At 33.0% G+C, this 17,971-nt stretch overlaps 2 protein-coding genes across 2 annotated transcripts in view; one reads left to right on the top strand and one right to left on the bottom strand.

The window, feature by feature from the left end:
- Positions 1 to 961: 961 nt before the first annotated feature.
- LOC25493590 (myotubularin-related protein DDB_G0290005) lies at positions 962 to 3,151 on the top strand. The gene is made up of 4 exons (XM_013602133.3): positions 962 to 1,103; positions 1,218 to 1,526; positions 2,478 to 2,639; positions 2,731 to 3,151. The coding sequence occupies exons 1-4, from the start codon at positions 1,089 to 1,091 to the stop codon at positions 2,779 to 2,781; spliced, it is 537 nt and encodes a 178-aa protein (XP_013457587.1). The 5' UTR covers positions 962 to 1,088; the 3' UTR covers positions 2,782 to 3,151.
- Positions 3,152 to 4,423: 1,272 nt separating this feature from the next.
- LOC25493589 (uncharacterized) overlaps positions 4,424 to 17,971 on the bottom strand; it is a 28,273-nt gene continuing 14,725 nt past the window's right edge. Inside the window, exons 23-35 of the mRNA XM_013602132.3 lie at positions 17,148 to 17,195; positions 15,102 to 15,209; positions 14,548 to 14,622; positions 13,297 to 13,347; positions 11,969 to 12,112; positions 11,741 to 11,871; positions 10,188 to 10,275; positions 8,563 to 8,622; positions 8,238 to 8,475; positions 7,127 to 7,278; positions 6,955 to 7,025; positions 6,055 to 6,211; positions 4,424 to 5,140 (exon numbers count right to left, since the gene is read on the bottom strand). Of these exons, the coding sequence (XP_013457586.1) occupies positions 4,976 to 5,140; positions 6,055 to 6,211; positions 6,955 to 7,025; positions 7,127 to 7,278; positions 8,238 to 8,475; positions 8,563 to 8,622; positions 10,188 to 10,275; positions 11,741 to 11,871; positions 11,969 to 12,112; positions 13,297 to 13,347; positions 14,548 to 14,622; positions 15,102 to 15,209; positions 17,148 to 17,195 (1,488 nt within the window). The 3' untranslated portion in view covers positions 4,424 to 4,975. The remainder of the gene's footprint in view (positions 5,141 to 6,054; positions 6,212 to 6,954; positions 7,026 to 7,126; positions 7,279 to 8,237; positions 8,476 to 8,562; positions 8,623 to 10,187; positions 10,276 to 11,740; positions 11,872 to 11,968; positions 12,113 to 13,296; positions 13,348 to 14,547; positions 14,623 to 15,101; positions 15,210 to 17,147; positions 17,196 to 17,971) is intronic.

Below are 17,971 nucleotides of genomic sequence, written 5' to 3'. Positions count from 1 at the left end.
TTCTAATTGCCATTGTCCACCTTCAATTGTAAAAAGGCTTAATTGCACTTTTGGACCCCTATCTTTCCAAAAGTTGCGGTTATGGACCCCTAACTAATTTAAATACAAAACAGCCCCATATATTTTGATTCTTTGGCAGTTTTGGACCCCCAGTCCATTGTTGACTCGGTCAACGCTGACGTGGCACCCTAAGTGAGGTGCCACGTGTCAATTTTTATTTTTTTTTGCCTTGGGGGTCCAAAACTGTCAAAGAATCAAAACATAGGGGGCTATTTTGTATTTAAATTAGTTAGGGGTCCATAACCGCAACTTTTGGAAAGATAGGGGTCCAAAAGTGCAATTAAGCCTTGTAAAAACAATTGTATATTTTGATTATTAAATCAATGGTTTTTTTTTTTCTTCACACTATTAACTTTCACCCATAAAATATATGATATTCACGAATCTAGTGATTTATTTAATTTTCATTTTTTTATGTAACAAAGAAAATACTAATATTAAAGGTGAGTCATGCTAACTAGTACCTCTAAGGTAGGTACTAATTAAGGAAACAAAAAATAAAATAAATTTTACATTGACAATAATTTTTTATTTTATTTTTAAGAGGTCGATTGCATAAATTTTAAAATATTTTTATTATATATGTTTTCTTATTTAATGTCTATGTGATACTTGTTAGCATTTTTTTAATTTAATAATCTGTGGGTAGATGTTAATGTATGACTAACAACTTAATTTTGTTGAGGGAAAACAAAGAAAAATGGCAAGCAGACCATAAGATCACATGTGTAAGCTGATGGTTTATACTTAGTCACATCATAATTGGGCCGCAACATTGTTGACAACGATAAATTGATAATTACATTAATCTTCTTTAACACCAAGCATAATTTGGTTAATTCCAATTCCACCCAAACAAATATACTATAAATTTGCATTATTCTCTTAGCCTAACTTCTAATTAACATAGGTAACATCTACTAGCTACTCTAGGCCTGCATGATGATGCTATCACAGTAGAATACTTAACCAAAACCAAACATAATTAAATTCACAAAAAGCATACATGCTTCGTACCTTGTTCCAAAATGCCTACCAAACAGGTAAATTAGTTACTTCTACATTTTTTTTCTCTAATCAGTGCCTAATTTTGTGCTGTGCTTAATTTGACATATGGAGTTTCTATTTAATTTACCTCTCTGAGTAATAATTTATAGGTAAGTTACCGCAAAGATAAGGCAGTGTTAGTCAAAGTATATGTTGAGAAACCTAAGAAAAAGAGGTCATCATCATCAATTCAACAGCATCATCATCACCATCATCACCATTATCATATACATCACACTGTTAAACAACAAGGCATTGATGGCTCAGCTAGCACAAGTAGCAGTAAAGGATATGATAGAAGATCAGGGTTGCTTATGTATTCACGTCTCCTTCGGAATTCAACAAAAGGAGGAGCATCATCCATGCCATTACTCCCTAAGGATTCTGCAAACAATAATATCCAAACTCCAATAGTACAGGTACCATTAATTACATAGCAAATACTTTGATATTTAAATTGACTTTAAAATAACTACTGTAAAAATTAAAAAAAAATGTGATAAAAGAACCTGTTCTGAACTGGATTGAACCAAAACTCACATAACCTCTAAATTTAGATTAAAGGCCTAACTCATCTCTACTACATAAGTATTAGGTTTTTGAATTGATACTGCCTTGTTCTTAGATAACTGGCTTATAAAGTGATGAATGTGTTTTATAAACTCGTTTTAGAAGAACTTTATATGTTTTTGAATGTCTAACTTGAATTTTTTTCAATATATCTTTTCATGTTTATCACTATCGAATTTGATGCGTAAATAATATGGTGTGTATTATGTTCCAATTAATAGACACTAATATCATACTTATTATTCCCTATGTCCCGGATTAACTAAGTCATTTGCTCGTTTCACACGTATTAAGAAAAATGTATAAATGAAGGAGATAGAAAAATGGTTTTTAGTGCTCTTGTTAAGTATTGATGCATTCTTCACTACCATAAATACAAAGTGGAATATATTGAATTGAAAGTGATAAAAGTAGTATTAATTAGAGTTATAAAATGAAAAAAAGTAATTAATATTGTATTGATAAGTGAAATGACTCAGTTAGTTTGTGACATTTTTTTTGCAAATGACTCGGTTAATTTGGGATTTTTTTTTTGCAAATGACTCAGTTATTATGGGAACGGATGTAGTAGTTTTTTTATAAATTTTATAAAACTTGTAAAGTGATCGGTATATAAACTTTTTCAACGTGAACTTGATTTTTTCCAATAATAAGTTAATGTCGACCATTTTGCAAGTTAACGAATTACTGATGTCCAAGACTTACAAGTTCTGTATAGGACATAATTGTAGTAATACGCCACACAATAATTTAATGTTAGAAGTTATGGAACACAAGTGTTTCTTTGCTAAATTTTGCAGATGAATTCTTTAAAGAAGAAGCCGAAGAATGCAGGAACGCCAGGTTGCTTTGGCAATTGGAAACTACTAATTCCAAGCTTCTTAAGACCATGGTCAAACGACCCAAAAAAGGAGAAAAAGAAGAAGAAAGGAATCTCAGGAAATGGATTTAAAAAATTGCAGGTATTTGAATTCAAATTTTAGAATTATTTGTGATTATAAGCTCAGATGCTAAGCACACTCTGATATACTATGTATTATGTTTTATTATCAGGTAAGTAGAGGAAAAAGTATCATTCCCAAAGTGTTTTCGACATGCAAGTGAGCTTGAACTTCAATTTTACGGTGGTTGTTCACCTGTCTCAAGGTGTAATAATGTCTCAAATATATTTAAGTAAAAAAATTGTTAAGATGTGTAAAGAAGAGGAGAATAGGAGAGCTTAGAGAATATTTAAAAGTACTACAGTAATTAAAAAAAAAAAAAAGGAAATAAAGAGAGTTAGAGTATAAATATATCTATGCAATAAGTCAAAGATAAAACCTATATAAATGAATAGAAGTACAATAGCATATTATCTGACAGGAATATATAATGTAGTTAGGTTTAAGTTCTTGTCTTGCATTCGTGCTGATTGTTGACATTGACAAGTTCTTTCATGTACTTTGCTCAGCATTTATGCTGTCATTTGTGGGTAGCCAGAGCTATGAAATTTTAGTAGTGTACGAAAATCGAATCCAGAACTTTACCTTCATGTACAAGTTGTCTAGGAAAATACATACCTCCTTTCTTTTTATAGGTAACGAGACTAATCAAAAATGAAAAGGTCATGGTTAATCACATATACAAACCACTTCTTTTTTCTGAATTGTCCATTTTTCTTCACTTTAAGTATAAAGTGATATATTTGTTATTTTCCCCTTTTAAATAATAATATTCACTATTAAGAGTTTTTCTAATTACACCATGTTTAATCCTGGTTGCACCCCAAAATGACAGAATTATCCTTCCATAAAATTTAATTTTCAAAAAGCATCTTCCTTTTTTCTTGGTTACACCCTAAAATTCCTCTTCAGTTTAAGTAGGTCATGTAAACTTAGTTTCAGTAGGTCATGTAAACTAAGTTTAAGTGTACGTACTTAAACTCAGTTTAAGTAGTTAATGTAACCGAGTTTAAGTGTACATTTAAAAGTTCAACATTGTTCCATGATTCTACGTAATCTCAGTTTAAGTATGTACATGTAAACTGAGTTTAAGAGTACATACTTAAACTCAGTTTAAGTAGATCATGTAAACTTAATTTAAGTAGTTCATGTAAACTTAGTTTAAGTATACATACTTAAACTCAGTTTAAGTAGGTCATGTAAACTCAGTTTAAATGTACATCTAAAAGTTCAACATTGTTCAATGATTATACGTAATATCAGTTTAAGTATGTACATGTAAACTTAGTTTAAGTAGGTCATGTAAACTGAGTTTATGTAAACTAAGTTTACATGAACCTACTTAAACTAAATTTAAGTTAACCCCAACAATGTAAAACTGAAACTGTCGTACACTACAGTTGAACAAAAAGAACAAAATTGAAACCAGCGTTATTGAAAAAGAAGAAAAAATTCACTTATTTATATGCAATCGAGTATGAATGAAAGATGTTTTGATTCACTTTTTAATCTTCCATAGAGATTAATTGAACATCAGAATTGTTTGATCGTTGGTGGGTGAAAGAGAGTGAAATTTTAGTGTGACAATGAATGAAATCAATATTTTAATTTTTTTTTATATAAAAGGACAATTTTGGTATTATCAAAAACTTTTTAAAAAAACTAGGTGTAACCAGAAATATATAGGGTGTGAATAGAAAAACTCGTTGATTAAACTCAGGATTTATTATTACCTAATTATAGTTAATACAAAAGTGAATTGTACTTGAGAAAAAAAATTATATTTGAAGCTTAACAAATGACAGTTTTAAAACAATACAACTGTTTTCTTTTTTATTTTTACAGGAATACAACTATTGTCATCACCCTTTCAAAAAAATAAAAAAATCTATTGCCATGCAGGTGGGTCTTCGTTACACCCATATTCAAAGCTGTTTACATAGTTGGCTTAGAGTCTGTTGGAGCTGCATCTTTGTTTAAAACAGACGCAACCATAACATTTTATTGAAACGTATCAACACTTGACAAATCATATATTGACGGCCCTTTAGCAAATTAACAGAAACTGTTATTTGAGAGATTCAAAGGGTTTGTAAGTCTCACGGCAAATGAAAATAACAAAAATATCACAGCTATTGAGTTTCTGAAAGAAATGCAAGTGGTCCCAATCTCTAGTGTAAAATACAACAAATATTACCAACAGAGTTGGTTGAAGTGTATTCCCTAATGGGAGATTAATTTCATAGTCAGTCCAAAAGGCTAAAGCCTGAAATATATTCTGATGGACCGACATGGGAGCAAAATGCCTTAATTCCCAATATTTTAAATGTGATGTGGTTGGCTTGTAAAATTATAGACTATCTAAATCTCTGTTGTCGAGTATACTCCCAGAGAGCAATAGCGCCGCTGACGTGAACGTTGAGAGATCTCACAACCCCAAATTGGGGTATTTCGACGCAAGCATCCAAAATATGGATTATATCCACCGGTATACCTTCTTTCTCTCGGCCGAGAACCAGGACCTGAGTAAACAAGAAAAGGACATTCTCAAACACCAAGTCATGTTAAAAATTTGTGGCATCAAAGGGGAAGAAAATATAAGCAATATCAGAGATCGACAAATAGCATCGAACCAATTAAATATAAACAGGAAACCCTAATTGACAAAAAGCAACCACGTTTATTTTTCCTTTTTCTAAGAGATGAAAAATATATAAAAGTCTGTTATTTATTTACCAGGAACGTGATATTGTTCATTCAATACTAAAATAATTCCATCAGTTATGTTCTCTAGTGACCAATTTCTTTAGATATTAAAAGACATATACTTGCATAATTTATCCTTGTATGTTTCCACTTTTTTTTGGTGTTAACCCTCCGGTTCCCTGAGGAAGGGGGCCTTGGTAATCCGGAGTTTGGCCTTGAGGTAAGTATAGTTTGGCCAAGAATTGTTCCACCCAAGATTCGAACTCAGGTTCTCCCGATGATTCGTCCTTTGGTGGAGCTCATTAACAACTTGAGCTTAATTGCTTGGTTAAATTTTTCCTCTCTTTCATCATTCAATATTAAGAGAATGGATAATTGAGGAGATTCAACATCTAATTCTGTGATTTAGGTTGTATATTTTAGATTCCTATTTAATAAGGAAAAAAGATATTGTCACCCTCTCTAAGTATTACTTCATTTCCGCAACTAGTTTTCGCTTGATAAAGCTAGAAATTAATTTCACCCCTTCTACATTTTTAACCTTGAATCTGAAACATCAATTGTGCACCAAAAAAAAAAATCTGAAACATCAATTCAAAAACAATAGCAGTTTAGCTACACATGTAGCATGCAGAAAGAGCAATATGCTCTCGCTAAGTATCAATCCAGAAGGCCATTCCATGGAACAAGAAGATGCAAAATAGCAAATTCAGAATTTGACACAGCTTACCATTTTTTTTGGAAAGATATACTGATCAAGAGGTACACTGTTTGCAGTTTGCTCCAAACCCAATATGGAAAATCCTTCTCTTTTTTTTTTCTGCAAGTATGTCTTTATGCTATCTACAGGGACTTCTATGATCGGCACCCACTTTTCAGCTGTCACACTGTAAACAATAATGCAGTGAATGACTGAAGCAATTACAATTTAACGCGTTGAAGCCATTCCATAACATAAATAAAGATGCTGCAACCATAAAGGGCTCCACATTCTATTTTATTTTATTTTTATTGTCCCTCCAAATTCCAGGAAAATCATCACATATGAAGTCAATTCAAGATGTCCAGCAGAATGGAAATATTGGCTAGGTATCAGAGCCTATCCAAGCAGACGAATGGATAATTAGTGTACAGACCTTAAGATGTGTTATACTTATGATGCCTCAAACACTTATATAACAATAAGTAGATAATTATAAAAAGGCAGTTGATTCCCATGACTGATTTGAATAACATGTATTTATAATATTTCATTGGCTACCATCTAATTTGGAAACTTCTTTACTATAAAAAACAGCCACCAATCCAAAATCCTGTCACTTTAGAAGGATTCTTTTGGCACAAAGGAAGTTTATATTCATGTGGATAGTTGATGGACATATGAAAAGGCAATTCGGATAGAGCTAAGGATGTTTCTTTATGGTCGACTGTTGTTACCTCAGAGTTAGAGGTGGTCTCATTTGCCGAAAAATTTTAGCAGTTAAAAATATGTGAAATATTAACTAGACCCAGTTCAAAAATACATATAAGTCTCTGGTCCATTGTCAAAAGTTTATGTTCTCTAAAGATTTGAACATCTAGAATAATTAGTGTAAAAAGGGAAAAAAGAAAGTTTTACTATCATGAAAACCTGATTAGTTGGAACTGTTTGTCATTTATGATGTTTGTATCAGCAATTGCCAGCCCTGATGCTTTAAACACCTGCATTAACAATAGAAGTGAATTTTGTTTGGAGAGATAAAGGAAAATAAAAAATAATAATATAGAAAAGATTGGGAAACAAAGAAGCATGAGTAGCTTACCTCACACGTACGTGCCAAACCAGCAAGATTGGGTATGCGGTCAATAAGTGATGCTACAAGGATGAAACTCTGTCGACTAGCCTTTTGTTGATCTAGAGACGATCTTCTTGATTGCAAAACTTGGTCCAGAAGAAGATCATCCCTTTCTATCTCTGTCATGTTGATATTGAAAAAAATTATTGTAGGCATAAAATTATGAAGCGCATTTAAAATGCAGAAAACAGACATCAGATATAGCACAAAAACAAAGCAAAGGGTCTGATTATCCATGTTCATTCCTTTTAATCGCATTGTTAGTTTCTATTAAAGTATAATAGAGTTAAGGGAGAAAAAATCTAACTGAGAGAATGAAGAGGAAGTAATGTATTCAGTTATTCTTTGTTTTCTGTCATGATCACTAATCTTCAAAGTTGTGACTTGTCAAAATTAGTTTCAGTTACCGCAGAATTCAAATACCATATGAATATTCTAAATAATCACTGACTAGCTTCAGTAATCACGTGTGAGGATGCTGCTGGAGAGAGAGGATTGAAGACATGAGAGGAGCAATTGATCTATTTGCTCCAACATCAGATAAGTTTCATTAGCTTTGCTAATACCACATTTGCGTTTGGATAGAAATCACGACGGAGTGTTAGGAGTCAAGATAACGGTGAAGATACATTTGATCACTGGCTACACTTGCTGAAGGCGCAGAAGAAAACTATACTCATTGAACTTTTCTAATATACTGTGAGAAATAAATTGATGCTGGCACCGCTACCAGATGTAGGGAGCTCAGTAGTTGAGCTCTGACCAGAGGAGAGATTTCCGATGAGGAGGGGAAGATAAAAGACGTTGGGAGGCCTTTGATAGATTATGGCTCTTATACCCTATTATAGTAGAGAAAGAGAATTGAGAGAGGTAATCCAACCAAGAGAACACAGAACATTATGTATTATGTCATTCTTTGTTTTCTGTTACAATCACTAAAATTTATAGAAGTACAATTACAGTTATCACAGTTGGTTTCAGTTACAACAGAATTCTAATTCTAAGAACCATAAGAATCCTAAGCCCTAGTCAGCTGAGAAGTATATTCTGCTAGTTGCAGTTAAAAGTTAAAACATACCAGCCATTTTTCGGTAAGTTTCATCATCGTCGCAACATAAACCTGCATCATTGTCCCCCGCATCATGTTTGGTAAATGTTATCTTTTTCTGGAAATCTGAGGACATATCCTTAAACAAGGCTGCTTCACTGCCACCAGATAATTTTTCCATGCAATCATCTCCATTGAATTTTAGAGTCTCATTCCTTATAGTTACCACGTCCTTTGCCATCGAACATCGTAAGTCTTCTCTAGCATCCTGCAATGATTGGGGATAAAAACTCACAGGATGAAACAAAAAATTTAGCATAATTCTTTAAATAGGGAAGTATGACAAGGTACTTACATTTAAAAATTTGAGAACCTGCTCCATGAGACACGTTGGAACACATTCAAAATTGTTTTCCTTAACACAGCAAACAAAAAGAGAATTAACAAAAGTATAATCTATAAAAGCATAAATATCCAACAAGCTCTTATATTTGAGATATTGGAGCAGAGGTTTGGGAATGCAGAACTACTCTAGTTCTGACATATATGCTTCAAGGGATGTGCAATTTAAGGATTATAGGCCAGACGATTTTAAATAGAAAAAAGTATGAATGTTAGATGAAAATATAAGTGTTTGATAAGTGATAACACTATGGTTTGATGATAATAGTTAATGATCCTTTCATGCATACTAGCTAGCAAATGTACTACTGCTAACTAAAGGTTTTGTTGGAATTGGAAATAGATCGATATTCAATGAAGATTTGATTCTTTGTACAACAAGTAGAATAGGATCAATGCATCTCAGGGAACAGAGATAGCTTAATTACTTCACGTAAATTGCATTTCACAACAATAATTCTTGTAATCTTTTTTTATGTAACAATTAAACATTATGTTAGATGCTAATTCACAAACAGCACATTCAGAAAATTCAAGTCAAACCCTAAGCCCATTTTCTAAAATGGTATTAGAGCCTAACCTAGAACGGTTTTTGGCCTACCCATTATCGAGCCACCCACAAATGTCTGGTCTTACAAACTACACGCTTCAAATGTCCAATATTGGACATTAAGAGGTGTGTTGAAGACCATACATTAACTAGTCGTAGGGGACACAATAGTGGTTGAGCGAGGCATTAAACTCACCCCGCGTGCTAGCTTTTGAGATTGAGCAAGGCCCAAGCCCAAATTCAAAGAGGCTTGTCAATAAAGTGATTTTAACAACTAACTTGTAAGTTAGGAATGGTTGATATTCATTCACCATCTTGCGGAGTATAAGAGAAGCTGTTAATTAAGTAGTTAGACTTGGTTCTAGTTAAGCCAACTGAATACAGCTGGAACTTGACAGTTATCTAAAGCTGTCAAATGACACGTGTCAATCAGATATAGGTTGACATGCTATTGCAGGTAACTATCAGCTTAGCCTATAAAGATGATTTGTAACAGAATTAACCATTCAATGAAATACCAGAATTTGTGATAAAAGATAGTTAGGAAATGCTCTGTGAGTTCTCTCTGAAATTAACATGGAGTGAGGTATAATTTTGTAAATAGCGATATCTGCACAACTTTAGCATTATTTGGAATATTCCATTATTTCCTCTTCTATTCATATTTCCATAATTGTGTATAATCATTGGGACAGATTTTATTTATTTTTTTAGATTCATTTATCAAGATTTATTATGTACATTGTCTACATAATTTGTATTAGTTCTTTGTACTTTGGTGATCTTTAGAAATAATATTCATTTTTATCTTTCAAGAGATGATATAATTCTAAGACGTAGGGTAGGCCTTAGGCCCCTGCTGGCCTGACCTATTCTCCTCCACACACACACAATAACGCGTGTCCAACTCATTAATTTAAAACTAAAATAGTAAAATATAATTTGCCTTTTTTTGCAATTTTGATTTATTTTCCCCAAAGGTAACATTAGTATTATTATCCAACAATACAGTACGCACAGATCCTCACCTCAGCTCGATTGATGAATATTCCAGCAGGTGTGGCAGAGCTATTTGGATTATAAGCATCAAGGTATCCTTCCATCGACACACGTAAGCTGAAAAGAAGATAATATAAAGTAGTGCGTACAGTTCGTTAATAAATTGTACAACAGCTTTTCGCAGCCTAAATTACAAAATCTTTAAACAATAGGGTTTATGTAGGGTAGTAAAAGGTGAAAAATATAATAATAGATTGATTTCGTGGCATAAAATAAAATGTGCCAGCACCTATTTATACTAAGGATTTAATTTCTATACACTTTACACTGTCAATTAATCATAACCACCGGATCATTAGAAACATTCGACTTTTATTTAAATCACCTTTAAAGGCACACGCATAATTGGTAGTGATGTACTGATAGTGTAAACCTTTTTAGACTGACAGTGCATAATTAAACTCTGTTTACCAATAACAAGGTAGTGTAGTACTAACTCAGTACTATGATTGAAAGCCAAACCCAAAAAAAAAAAAATTATACTTTTGAGACAAAATTTAAATATGTCGTTAATTACATTTCGTTTATGGTTGATGAATATGACAAGGTTTGCAACTGATTAACCATCCACTGGACGTAACTAACCACGATTTCATGTGTTCAAATATACATGATATCCATTAACCATCCAAACCGTGTACAAATATACATGATTTTCACACGTTCAAATATACATGATATCCATTAAACACGGTTTGTATTCAAATATACACATGGAAATTGTGGTTAATGACATTCAAAATCGTGCTTACTTACATTTAGTGGATGACTAATAAATTGTGACCCCTTGTCATATTCATTAACCATCCACTTAACGTAATGAACCACATATTTGAACTGCGTTTACCATACAAATTGTTTTCGAAATTTATTGTCAAATTTGTATATCAAAATAACACAAACTCAAAAAATACAATTCCTAGTCCCAAGTCCAATTAAGGTATGCAAACAAATTAGGAAATATAATGAAATTAGGAAAAACTGCTTAGACTGTATTATCGATTAGAGGACAAATAGATTTCACAATATTTATAAAGATCTTTTGTAGATATTCTAAAATATTCAAAATTAATTCAAGATCTGTCATTTGACACATGTAAGCTGAAAAGAAGATAATAATAAAACTACTGAAGCTGCATTTTTGTGTAAAGATCTGTAATTTGAACCCCTGCATTCCTCCATGATCTAGATGTACAAACCTAGACGTGAGGGTGTCTGTTAAGATCTCACAAGGACTAAAGATATGGAAAAAGTAGTCCGAATAAGACATGGGACAATTTTCCCTCCTTGACCATTCTTTCAGAGTTGAGTTACACCTAGTCCAAATTCTAAGAATAAATATAGACACGAGGAAACTACAACATTGAATTAGTCGTTCGTTCTCATAATTTAAATTTCCTAAGCTGGTGGAAAATTCAATTTACAGCAGCAATAAGAAATCTACATAAATCAACTACGACAAAGATTTATGCTAAATGTGTGTGTGTGTGTGTGTAGATATAGCAAGGAAAAATAACAATACCGTGCACAATCAGAATTCCTTGCAAGGTATGTTTTCAAATCTACAAAGCACCTCTTTTCTAAAGGTGGTATGTCGGAAGATCCATAATTCAACATTGGAAACAGTTTATGCAGAATTTGATATATTAGTAACTGCAGAAACAGACAAGCATATTAAGCATATCTATTTGAGTTTGAAAAAGATATAAAGATATTAAAAAACAGAAATATAAACACCATAAATAATAACCTGGGTAAAACCACGTAAGCTGTGATGATGTGAAGTTAATAATGGAACAAGAGGAGGAAACAAATCATCCAAATGCCCAGATTGAACATCTTTAGATGAATTGAGAATGACATTAGCAGCAATAAAAACATATGAAGATAGTGCCTGCATTTTGATCCTCACAAATTAGAAGAAGTATTTTTATGCATACAACAATATGTTTGATCCACAGTTTGTAAAACATGACATCTGTAATTTGCAAATACTACTCTATATTAAAAATAAAATAAAAATTGGTGGTAGAAAAATAGCCAAATCATAAAATATAATACTGAAAAAGATGATGATAGACAAAAAATGTAAATTTTATGTCAGACTTTCAAATACAAGCAAGTTGTAACTGCCATCCTGAGGCATAACTTATACTCAGTAATTCAACTGATATAAGCATTGCCAATTAGAAAGTAGAGATGCTGATTAAAATGTAATCAGAAATTATGGGAGTATCATTTTGAAAAGATTAGAGTCAGGGGAAATAGTTTGATTCTTTATAATTGCCGTTGTCAATACATATGTATTTATTCTTTTTTGTGCATGCCGGCACACCCAAGAAATACCCAAAACACTTGTAAGATTTCTGTAAATCAATCTTTTAAGTTTCTCAAGTTATTATTACACCAGGTTCAGTCTCACTTCTGCTCAAGTCTCGTGATTCTATTTTCTCCATTCGTCATTTAGTTAATCATTCCCAATATTCCTTGAGATTCACAAAGGAAAAATCATGAGAAATGCTCAAGTGTCAAAAGAATATGTAAGCCCCTGCTGGTACATAACTTATCATAGATCACATGTTAAACCACATAACAGCTCTGTCTAACCAAGAAACAGAAACAGCAAACCTCTTGTTTCTATAACATTTACAGCCTCTGTAGTTTGGACTAACTTGTTCGGAGGTTTGGTGAATGTTCAGTTTGGACTACAGAATCTACAGGTCTTCTCTCTACATGCACAAATCACCTAAGTCTAGTTTCCACCATCTTTTCTACTGTAGGTGCTACCCCAACTCTCTCTCTCTAACGCTGTCATTTATAATTGTATCCTGTCTAATCATACCACACATCCAACGCAACATCCAATGTCTTGTATCATCACAATTATACCACTATGAATTTTAATTTTAATAGAATAGAATACATATTGAGTATTGAGTGATGTTATAGAGCTCATGCATCAATTGGTAAATACTTGACTTAATTAACAATCTAAATTTACACAGTATAGTGAGTAGCAAATAACAATGACAAGAACACAGTAAAGCAGAGGTTTCACGCCATAGAAACATTATTTACCTGTTGTTTCATATCATAATCCCTCAATATAGGGACCAATTGTTCGTTAACCTGTGAATTTGACATTAAGATCAGTGGGATAAAAAGATAATTTCAACGGAGGAAGGTCACAAATTACAAACACGCATATTAAGTTTGACACTAAATTTTGCATAAAACAGATATACAAGAAACAGCCTGCCAGAATTCTCTTACAACTGTAAAACAACAACAACCAAGCCTTATCCAACTATGTCGGGTCGGCTACATGGATCGAACGAAGCCATAATGTTCTACCATATACCATATTTCTATCCAACTCATTAATCTCTAGATCTTTCTTTATAGCATTCTCTTACAACTGTATCTGAAATTAATCTGAACTTAGAAGGAAATTGAAAGATAGTTATTATTTATCATCCAGAAATGAGATGAACATGTGCTGAACCTAATTTCATTTAAATATTATTAATCCCAGAAAACTAAATCTCAAGTAACCAACACCTGCATAGAGTTTTTTACACTACCGTAAAAAAACAAGTTGCTTTTATGTTTTAACATGCGCTTTAAGCTTTTAACGTTTTTGGCCAAAGTAAATATATTGATTTGCCATAAGAGCAGAAGCAGAAAGTCTGCTGTTATTTTTTATGATCTAGAGATTAAAACGATAATTTCTCATTATTGACTTTCTTATGGGAAAAGTGGTTTTAAGTCCCCCACCCCACATGGTTTTAAACCCCTCTTTTTAGAAGGGTTTCTAACTTACTCTACTGGAGACATGCAGATAGATCGGTGATCTTTTCTTAGATGGTTTTTGTGGGTTTCCTTAAGGAGGATATATTATCCTTTGTTCTTGTGCCTGTTGATTTCTATCCGTCGATCAAAACAATGAAAAAATAAATATACTACCTCCGTCTCTAATTATAAGACCCTTTTGAGAAAAAAATTTGTCCCTTTTTATAAGACCCCTTTTCTATTTCCAACTACATTAATTATTTCTTTACATACATGCCCCTATTTATTATACATCTTTTTCTTCAATCAGCAATAAATAGAATGTTGAAAACATAAGCCAACCCTCTTTCTTAAAGGATAAAATTGTAAAAACAATAGTAATTACAAACATATTTAATACAAATATCCACTATCTTAATTCCCGTTATTTTTTCAAAAGGGCCTTATAATTAGGGACGGAGGTAGTAGTTGCAAATACTTGGCATAAAGATGAAGAGAAAAATGACAACAGGAAAAAGAGGAAGAAGAAAGTCTTACTAGTGATGGAAATTTTAAGTATATGTTAATTGCAAACGTCTCCAAGTATTGTCGAACAGCGGGTAAGTTATTTCTCTGCAGGAATACAAAATATATAATTATTTCCAATTTCATGTCAAAGAAGAATCAACACAAGTTGCTAGTAGTATAAACACAAAATGATTTCCATTTAATTTGTATTAATCTTTTTTGACGTCAAAGAAGAATCAATGTGATTATCATTCCTTTTTTGGATCAAAAGTGATGTCCATTTAACAAATAACAATGCAAATATAATTAATGATGGAATGTAAGTATGCATCACAAACAAACATGAAGAAAGAGAAGAGAAGCTAAACCTGACAACTATCTTAAAACTAAGGGCAAAGACATGAAAAATTAAAAGTGTGTTTGATCTAATAAAATATTAAAATGAAAGTTAAATAGATAAGAACTTTGTATGCTTACACATAAGTTCACAAACACATGCATCCAACACAACCAAATCCACAAATAATGAAAATTTCAATAAGAAAATAAACACAAACGTGTTATACAGAGTGTCATTAACTTACATTAAGTGATATGTACAAGTAATTTAAAACTTTCCCAACTATATCTTCCTCGACAAATGGAGACAAGATACATATTATTTGCCAAGCACGTATTTTGCGCCTATGAATCTGTAAAACCAATGTCACATTGAGCTAAATGAGTTATAACAGAGATAAATGAGGGCACCAATTGCAGTAGCAATAAGAAAGTTCTTGTATCATGCCATAAGGCCAGAGTAGCTAGCATAATAATTTATCACGGAGATATTCTCTTGGCATAAGGGTTTCATAGACAATCTGCAATGGGTGATAAAACTACACTGAATCTGAGTAAAATCAGCCATTGGTATGCATTTCATTTTTAGATTGTTATTTATTATAATTTATGGTTTTACTTCAATATGCATAGCACATTAGAATATTCCGTGCAATATTCAAGATGAATGGTGAAAACCTGTGGATCTAGTCAACAAATTGGAGAAGCAATCTCTAACTCCAAACATTTAGCACTTTCAGGGATGATAACATTGGGTTTATATCAGCAAAGATAGACCTTCACAGTTTGATATAGATTGGAATATATGGTATGTATGAATGGGTGTCACCAGCGAAGGCACGGCTGGTTGAATCAAAGCTGGAACACAGCAGGACAATAAACTCAATTGACTGAGAGCAGCAAATGACACATCAGAGGAGACCTGACTGGAAAAACTGCTTATTGGAATATCAGAAGCAAAGAAACACACCTCAAAAACGGAAACCATAGGCTAAAACTTTGGCAATAGGTAAACCGGGAGGAGGCACTTCATATGGCCAGGCCTGGGTTCTTCCTGCAAAACTCTCAAAAAAAATTGGTCTGACGACAAGTGGCAGCTCTAAATTAGTTATCCATTGGACTTTTTTATTTTAAAGAGGTGATCCATTGGATTTTTAAAATAAGGTGGATGGATCAAATCCATCCATAGTTTTTAATAGATTGATCCAAACCAATCCATTAACAAAAAAATTTGTTTGATGGATGGATTGGATGGATTTTGTAGTGGATGGATTGGATGGATATGGATCTCATGGATCATATTGCCACCGCTAGCTCTAATTACAGAGTCATTTAGGTGACTGGACTCCCGACAACAATATGATCAAAGTGGAGCCAATGACGACACATGCCAAAGAAGGGTCCACTGGAGAAGAGATATGTCGTTAAAAAAAACAAATTGTCGGAAAGGGGTCGTCAGACGCAAAAGACAAATATATTGATTATTTATTTGGTTCTACAAGTATTGATTGACTCATAGTGTCTAGGGCAATCCCTTCAGCAAATCTTCAAGAGTGTGGAGTTACTGGGTCTCCAATTGACAACAGCGAAACTAAAAGGGCTTTGGCTCAAGACATGAACTCAGATAGATATGTCATCAAGAGTTGTGGTGTTCAGTTAATGTGCAATTAAGTATGAGAATGTCGGTAGTTATGATGAACTGAGGTCATGAAAGGATTAAGTTTTCATGTTCCTTCTATGCCAGATACCCAACATTCATTCTTCAAATTCATTGATCTTTCTCAGTAACAAAATGTGGCAAAATGTGTGGATTCACCATAAATTGATGAAGATGATTACCATTGATGATGGGTTCAATCTACTTACATCTTCATCAAATTTTTCTGTAATCAAACGACAAAATGTCCCCAGAGCTAACGCTGAAGAGGTGGATATAGGTTGTATATGAACTGGTGGAACGTTTCATAAGGTTGGAGGTCGGGATGGTGGAGTACTTTCAGTGGCTACGTCTCGATCTTAGGCTCGTGATACCATATATTTGAAATGAAACTGAAAATGTGAGAAAGGAACTGTCTATTCCAGAAAAAATGAATTTCTGTAAAGTTGATTACAGACAGAGGCAGTTAGGACTCATTTATGATTTAAACTCGGTGCAGTTTCAGATTTAACTATTTAGTTCTAACCGAAGCTGATTGTGAACTAACAAGTACATCAGGAAAGTAGGACCGAGATTATATTCTCTGACACCATCTCAACATGCTAAACGAATGTAAAGAATAAAGGATACTTACAGAACTATATTTTTTGTATAACTCCTTGGCAAGATCTTTATCATTGACCTACATCAACAGATATTATATTCAACATAAGCATTCCAAAATAACCATCTGGAATTTGTCATAAATGGACATGCTGAACCCAAACAACAGACAACCAAATATGGCATTACCAAAAATACATTCAAGAAGTATTTCAAAAATATATATAAATATATATTCAAGAAAGTACGTTCCAAAATTTGTACAGCATAGTGGCAGGCATATCAGTAAAGATTTGAAGATTAAGAAACTAGCAATCAGATTCCTATCCCAAATTTAGAACCATCATGTTCTCTGAACTCGTATTCCACTGTAACTGTTGAAAGCTAAGCATTAACAAAAACTAGCTTTCAACAGTTTAAGTCTCCCCTATTGACATGACTAAAAAAAAAAGTCTCCTCTATTGACTTGCAAACATTAATGTTCTAAGAGGTTCCCTTTGTGTTGGTAGTGTTTCATGCTATTGGAAAAGAATACATCATGCTATTGGAAAAGAAAAAAAAACCTACATTGGATTGGGTTGGGTGTGTTAAAGAGTCCCACATTGGATTAAAGATGGTCTGACAATGTATTTATAAGTAAAGGCAATCCTCACCTCACAAGTTGGTTTTGTGGGGTTGAGTTATGCCCAACCACGATTTCTAAGAGGTGTATTGGGAAAACCAGAGTCCCATAAGAGGTGTATTGGGAAAACCAAAATCCCATATTAAAAACAGATAAGGCCTTGAAATAATTTATAAAGAGTGGCACCCCTCACCTTTGTGGGGTTTGAGTTATGCCCAACCACGATTTCTAAG

This window comes from Medicago truncatula, chromosome 4 (assembly GCF_003473485.1).
Source record: "Medicago truncatula cultivar Jemalong A17 chromosome 4, MtrunA17r5.0-ANR, whole genome shotgun sequence".
Classification (NCBI taxonomy): Eukaryota; Viridiplantae; Streptophyta; class Magnoliopsida; order Fabales; family Fabaceae; genus Medicago; species Medicago truncatula.
The sequence above is the reverse complement of the archived record's forward strand: the minus strand, read 5'-3'. Positions and strand labels throughout refer to the sequence as shown.